General features: G+C 43.2%; 1 protein-coding gene across 1 annotated transcript in view; it reads right to left on the minus strand.

Moving 5' to 3' along the window:
- The window catches only part of Exd1 (exonuclease 3'-5' domain containing 1), a 31,277-nt gene that overhangs the window by 22,515 nt on the left and 1,675 nt on the right, over positions 1 to 7,087 (minus strand). The window contains exons 2-5 of the mRNA XM_005364273.3: positions 2,967 to 3,152; positions 1,702 to 1,770; positions 1,404 to 1,461; positions 1,069 to 1,196 (exon numbers count right to left, since the gene is read on the minus strand). Coding sequence (XP_005364330.1) covers positions 1,069 to 1,196; positions 1,404 to 1,461; positions 1,702 to 1,770; positions 2,967 to 3,099 — 388 coding nt within the window. The 5' untranslated portion in view covers positions 3,100 to 3,152. The remainder of the gene's footprint in view (positions 1 to 1,068; positions 1,197 to 1,403; positions 1,462 to 1,701; positions 1,771 to 2,966; positions 3,153 to 7,087) is intronic.

The following is a 7,087-nucleotide window of genomic DNA, read 5'->3' on the forward strand; positions in this document are numbered from 1 at the left end:
ACACACACACATACACACATACATACACATCATTGAGAAGCAAGATCAAGCACAGTGGCCCTTACTTCTTATCTTAGGACTTGGAAGATTGTGGCAGGAGGACTGCCTTGAGTTCCAGGTTATCCTAGACTACAGCGTGAGATCGAAAAATGAAAAACAAAAAATTATTTCTTCACAAAGCTGTCTAGATTTTTTCTGTTTGTGTGTTGGTCTCTGTAATCCAGTCTAGCCTTAGCCTATAGTCTTGGTCCCTAAGGGCCCAGGCAAGATTGTTGAGAGTCTGAGGCTAGCCTGGGTTACAGAATGAATCCTAGGCTACAGGAGTGAGACCCTATCACAAAACAACAAAAACTAACCAGTTTACGCTTTGGGCATGGTGGCAGGTGGCTCTCTGAGTTTAAGGCCAGCTTGGTTCTCACAGGTTTGTGTGAGCGCTGGCACTTCTTTAATCATACTGCCTGGGAACTGATGCCAACCTGGACTACATAAGAAGCACCACAGTGGCCAGGGTATCTGTGACTAGACTGTGACTCAAAACAAGACAAAGAGAACTTCTCCTGACATCCAAATAGCTCAGTGCCTCCTCTCCTTCAGGCCTTTATGCGAATGTCACTACTTCAGGAAGACCTGCCCCAGACGCTCAAAACCTCTGAAAGCACATGACCCACAAGCTTACTGGCCTGCTATTTCTCTATCTCAGCATTTGCTGATAGAATACTAGCATTCCATATATTTTACTCATTTTAAATTTTTTTTTGAGACAGCATCTCATATACCCTAGGCTGTCCTCAAACTTGCTATGTAGCCAGTTCTATCCTTGAACTCTTGGTCCTTTTCTTCTACCTCTTAGTGGTGGGATGGCAGATGCAGTGCCCATATATTTCCCACTCATCCATCTTATTTAGCATCTTGGTGTCAGACTCAATGAGGGTAGCATTCCTAATCCTGGCACACACTACGCATTCCACATCAACCAAACACACAATTTATAATACTAACTTTAATTCACAATTTTTATTGTGAGGCACAATAAAAGCATCCTAGCGAATTCAGAGTTCCAGTACCCACCTGATGGGCAGTATTTGAGGTCGCTGAGCAGAGAGCTGGCTGGTGCCTCTGGCAGAGGTGATGCAGGCTCACACACTGTTAGGTCTTCATCTTTCATTTTCTCCATTCCAGCCTTTTCTGCGTTCATGCTATCCTCACAAAACAATCACAATCAGGTGAACTTGTCCTTTGAAACAGACGACATGCACAGACCTCCCTGCCCACAGACAGCAACAAGCACTGCTGGGGGTGCCATCTACAGACAGCCACACTGCTGCTAGTGGGTTAGAGTGAAGTCTTTCTCCTCTACTATGCTCACCTGGAAAACCTCACAGAGAAAAACTATCCTGTAATACCTAATGGAAGACGCCTTCTCCCCAGATGCACCTTGTTCTGCTTCATCCATTAGTTCCACTGAAAAACAACCAGAAGATTTTCAACAGTTTCCGGTTAGAAAGTTACCAGCCACTCCACCACACATGTACCCCGTGCTCAACTGCACACTATAAATGGGTTGAAAGTAGGAAAAGAAAATTCATATATACAACACTAAAGACAAGATCAATCCTATTTTCTTTCAAATGCCTGAATGAGGCAGAGAAGTGAGTTTTCTATGGCAGATTCCAATCAGCGATCAGGGAACACAAAACTTACCATTCAAAATCTCATACCCAAAAAACATCTTCACTCCTGGGACACTCTGGCCTGTCTCTACGTTCTTCACTGCAATAGAAAATAACCCATCTGGTTACTACTGCATACTATTTCCCCAAACTGCAAGAAACTGGGAAGTCTCTCTGACTTCTTGTCTGTGGGCATACAAGCAGGCAGAACACTGTATACATAATAAATAAACCTTTAAAAAAATCCTGCCACCAGATGGTGGTGTTGCACGCCTTTAATCTCAGAACTCGGGAGGAAGAGGCAGGCAGATCTCTATGAGTTCGAGGCCAGCCTGGTCTATAGAGGGAGCTCCAGGACAGCCAGAGCTACATAGAGAAATCCTGTCTTGAAAAAAAAAAATCTTTTCTTTCCCAGAGAAATGTAGAGTCAGTTAAATTACAAAGCTACACCCTAAAGCTGAATAATAAAACAGTAAAGCTCAGAATGTTCTAAAAACAAAAACAACAACACAAGAAAAAACCTTATAGAGAATCAGGTATAATGGTTACAGACCTTTAAACCCAGAACTTGGGAGGCAGAGCCAGGTAGATCTCTTGAATTCCAGGCTAGCCTGGTCTATATAGCAAGTTCCAGGCCAGTCAAGGCTATATAATGAGACCCTGCCAAAAAAGGAAAAAAAAAAAAGAGAGAGAAGAAACTAAAAGGAAAAAATTCCCAACTGCTGGGGTTAAAGACATGTGCCAGCCCGACAATGGCAGTGCATGCCTGTAATTCCAGGACCCAGGAGGCAGAGGCAGGTGGATCTCTGAGTTCGAGGCCAGCCTGGTCTATGGAGCGAGTTTCAAGACAACCAGGGCTACATAGAGAAACCCTGTATCAAAACAAATAAACAAACCAAAATAAAACAGAAAGCCATGTGCCACTACAGCTGCCCTATGTGGGGTTAGGGTTTGAACCTCAGGTCTTCTGTGTGTTATGCAAGAACTCCACCAACTGAGCTACATTGACACAAGTTCTCACATATTCTAGACTGGCTTCAAACTCATTATGTAGTTGAGGCTGGCCCTGGACTCCTGACTTCTGGACTTCTTTTTGTCTGAAACAAATTAATCCTTTACATCTATGATTTTTTTCCCTTTGCTGAAGCCAAAAGAAATTTCAATAACAAGATTAATTTCAATATTCATATAATTAAGAGAAGTCCCCAATTTTTACTAATGTTGCCCACAGTCATCACCCACACACAGCTGCTAATCCCTTATGGAGGCAAAGGAAGATGACAAAGAGAACCAAACCGTGTTTTAGGACAACAATCTTGTTAGGGTCCACATGCTGGAGCACGCCCTCGAAGATGCCAGAAACCAATGTGAGTTTCACTCTTCTCCACAAAATGTGGTTGAGGAAATGGTAGTCACTGCTGGGATCCATGCTCTCTGATTCCAAAAGCAGACTTCAGAGAATCTTCGTTGAGCGTCCAAACACTTGAAAATTAACAAAGAGATCATTATTTTGGAAAGACTATTTTTTTTTTCATTTTCATAGTGGTGCACATCTTTAATCTCAGAAGACTGAAGTAAGGATAATCTCTGGCTTCAACAGCTTGGTCTACATAGCTCGTATCAGGTCAGCCAGGGAGACCTTGTCTCATAAACAGTTTCCAAAGTTTGGTTATTAGCATTTCTCCAAATTTCTAAGGCCATGGTTCTCAGTCTGTGAGCTTTTTGTGGGGGGAGGAGTCAAATGACCCTTTTACAGGGTCACATATCAGATATTCTACATGTCAGGTATTTACATTACAATTTATAACAGCACCAAAATTATAGTTCTTAAGTAACAATAATAATTTTATGGTTGGGGGTCACTACATTGTGAGGAACTGTGTTAAGGGGCCAGAGCATTAAGAAGGTTGAGAACCACTGTTCTAAGGGATAAGAACAGTAGTCTTGTTATGTTCATTACTTTAGAATGAATGCAAAGAACAACAGCAAGATTTTATTTATTTTTATTTTATGTGGACAGGTGTTTTGCCTCCAGGTACATGCATGTACATTAGTTCCGCGCCTAAGGAAGCCAGAAGAGAACACCAGATTCCCTGAAACTGGAGTTACTGACGGTTGCTGGGAACTAAACCCGTGTCCTCTGTAAGAGATCTTAAGCACTGATCTCTCCAGCTCCACAATTTTAATTCATGTGGGAAACTCAAAACTGTAGAGCTATATGCAAGATGAGATTAGCTTTTTTTGCTTATAAGATGGGCATGGAGAGTGAAGTAGAGGAACAGAGGAAGCTGAAAGATTTTTAAGACCAGAGGGGACGGATGTCATCAAGGAAACAGTGTCTTCTAGACACAAGGAGACTGAGGGACATATGAACTCACACATCATGGCAAGTACAGGGCCTGCACAGGTCCGAGCTGGATGGGATCCCCACGGTGAGAGGGGAAGTGGACACAAGCTCTCATCTCCAGCTGACAATTGCTCACAGAGGAAAGATCAGATCAGCTTCTCCAATGGAGCCTCACTGGGGATACAAACCCTGTATTAAGGCCAAACCCTGTATTCAACAGTACATGGCCTATGAAAAATGAACTCAGTGGTATTCATAGATATAAAAGAAATATTTTCTTTTATTGCTTTGTCTGAGAATTTTTTACCTTCCAGGACTTTTACTTTTATATTACAGTTTCCAATTTTGTGTTTTTATGGACATTGTGTTTCTTGTGCTTTTTGTTTCATTCTGGTTGTTTAATTTGCCTAGTTTTTGTATTTTTTTTAATTTATTTATTTTACATATATAGTGTTCTGGGCACCAGATCTCATTATAGATGGGTGTGAGCCATCATGTGGTTGCTGGGAATTGAACTCAGGACCTCTGGAACAGCAGTCAGTTCTCTTAACCTCTGAGCCATCTCTCCAGCCCTGTTTTTGTATTTTTGAGAGAGAGTTTCACTATGTAACTCTGTCTGTCCTGGAATTCACTATGTAAACCAGGCTAGCCTTTATCTCACTAAGATTCACCTGCCTCTGCCTCTCAAGTGCTGGGATTAAAGGCATGTATCACCATGCCCAGCTATCTTTTTATACTTCAAGGAAAGGCTCTCAAAAATATTGATACTTGCCGGGCGGTGGTGGCGCACGCCTTTAATCCCAGCACTCGGGAGGCAGAGGCAGGCGGATCTCTGTGGGTTCGAGACCAGCCTGGTCTACAGAGCTAGTTCCAGGACAGGCTCCAAAAACCACAGAGAAACCCTGTCTCGAAAAACCAAACCTTAAAAAAAAATATTGATACTTGCACCAACCAGAACCTAACCCAAACAGAGGACCTATCACCCTCTGCTGTATTCCTTTGAGATAGGGTTTCTCACTGACGCTGGGGTCTTCATCTCTATCCTCCATAGCACTGGGATTTCATGTTAGTGTGAGGTCACACCAGCTGTCTGAGTGGGTGCTGGGATCTGATTTGAGGTTTCCTACTTGAGCAGCAAGCCCTCTTACTCACTGAGCCATCTCTGCAGCCCTGTGACATAGACAATACTTACATTAATAAGGCTAGGTTGTTCAAAATTGAAAAGTTATGAAATGTTTAGGAAGTAAGAAAATGAAAGATGGACCAAATGGGGCAGGAGACGCTCAGCAGTTAAGAGTGCTTTCTGGTGCTCAACGAGCAGCATTACTCGTAATAGCCAGAACCTGGAAACAACCTAGATGCTCCTCAACCGAGGAATGGATAAAGAAAATGTAGTATATTTACACAATGGAGTATTACACAGTGGTTAAAAAAATGACATTTTAAATTTTGCAGGCAAACGGATGATCTAGAAAAACCATACTGAGTGAGGTAACTGAGTGGCTTTTAGACATAAAGCAAAGAAAAACCAGCCTACAGTCCACAACCCCAGAGAACATACACAACAATGGGGACCCTAACAGAGACACACATGGATCTGTATAAGAAGAAGAAAAGGACAAGCTCTCCTGAGTAAATTGGGAGCGTAGGGGTCACAGGAGAGGGTAGAAGTGAAGAGGGGAGGAAAAGAGGGGAGTGGAGAAAAATTTATAGCTCAATAAAAACAAATAAAGAAATAAAGAATGCCTTTTGTTTTCCAGAGGCCCTAAGTTTGGTGCTTCCCAGCATCCACATTCAGTGCCCACAGCCCCTCTAACTCCAGCTCAGGGGAGAGGAGGCCCTCTTCCTCTTCTTGCCTCCATTGGTGAGATACACACACCCCTCTCACACACAAATACCACTTTTTTTGCTTGTTTGTTTCAAGACAGGGTTTCTCTGTGTGCTGTTGGCTGTTCTGGAACTTACTCTGTTAAACCAGGCTGGCCTCAAACTCAGATCTGCCTGCCTCTGCCTCCCGAGTGCTGGGATAGAGGTGTGCCTCGCCACCTCCCAGCACACAAATACCATTTTTTTTTTTAAAAAAACTTTATTTAACTTTATTTTATGTGCATTGGTGTGAAGGTGTCAGATCCCCTACAACTGGATCTTCAGACAGTTGTGAGCTGCCATGTGGGTGCTGGGAATTGAACCCGGGTCCTCTGGAAGAGCAGTCAGTGCTCTTAACCACTGAGCCATATCTCCAGCCCCCACAAATACCATTTTTAAAGGTTAAAACAAATCAGAGAAAAAAAACCCACATAACAAAGACATTTTTTTCCTGTTTTTTGTTTTCTTTTGTTTTTAGACAGTTCTTCCTGAGTAGCACTGGCTGGCCTGGTCTGCCCTATCTAGCCCATGCTGACCTTGAATTTGTGAAGATTCTTCTGCCTCTGCTCCCTCAGTGCTGTGACTACAGACATCAGCCACCAGACCTCACACAAAGGGTTTAGTTGGATACAGTCATCAAAACTTACATTGAAAATTAGGAAGAAAAAAAGGTTGGGATGCCGAGATGAGCTTCTAGGCTGGCTGAGCAGGGGATTATGTATTAAGCATTCCATACTAGCTGGGTGGTGGTGGCGCACGCCTTTAATCCCAGCACTTGGGAGGCAGAGACAGGTGGATCTCTGTGAGTTCGAGGCCAGCCTGGTCTACAAGAGCTAGTTCCAAGACAGGCTCCAAAGCTACAGAGAAACCCTGTCTCGAAAAAACAAAAAACAAAAACAAAAAAGATTTACATACTACAATTAATGGGCTTCTTAAACTGCCATATCCAAACGTTACTATCAGCTTAAGAAGGCTGATCTCAGATGGGGTGAAATAAGAGCGGTTAATTATGAAAACATTGGAGTCAGACTAGGAATCAAGTGGGCAGGGAAGCCCTGGGGACTCAGGCTGAGCTGCAATGGCCTAAGTAACTGAAGCTGGGAGCCTAAGGTCATTTGAAAAAGGGACTAAGAGCCGGGCGGTGGTGGCGTATGCCTTTAATCCCAGCACTCGGGAGGCAGAGGCAGGCGGATCTCTGTGAGTT

This window comes from Microtus ochrogaster, assembly GCF_000317375.1.
Source record: "Microtus ochrogaster isolate Prairie Vole_2 chromosome 14 unlocalized genomic scaffold, MicOch1.0 chr14_random_1, whole genome shotgun sequence".
Taxonomy (NCBI): Eukaryota; Metazoa; Chordata; class Mammalia; order Rodentia; family Cricetidae; genus Microtus; species Microtus ochrogaster.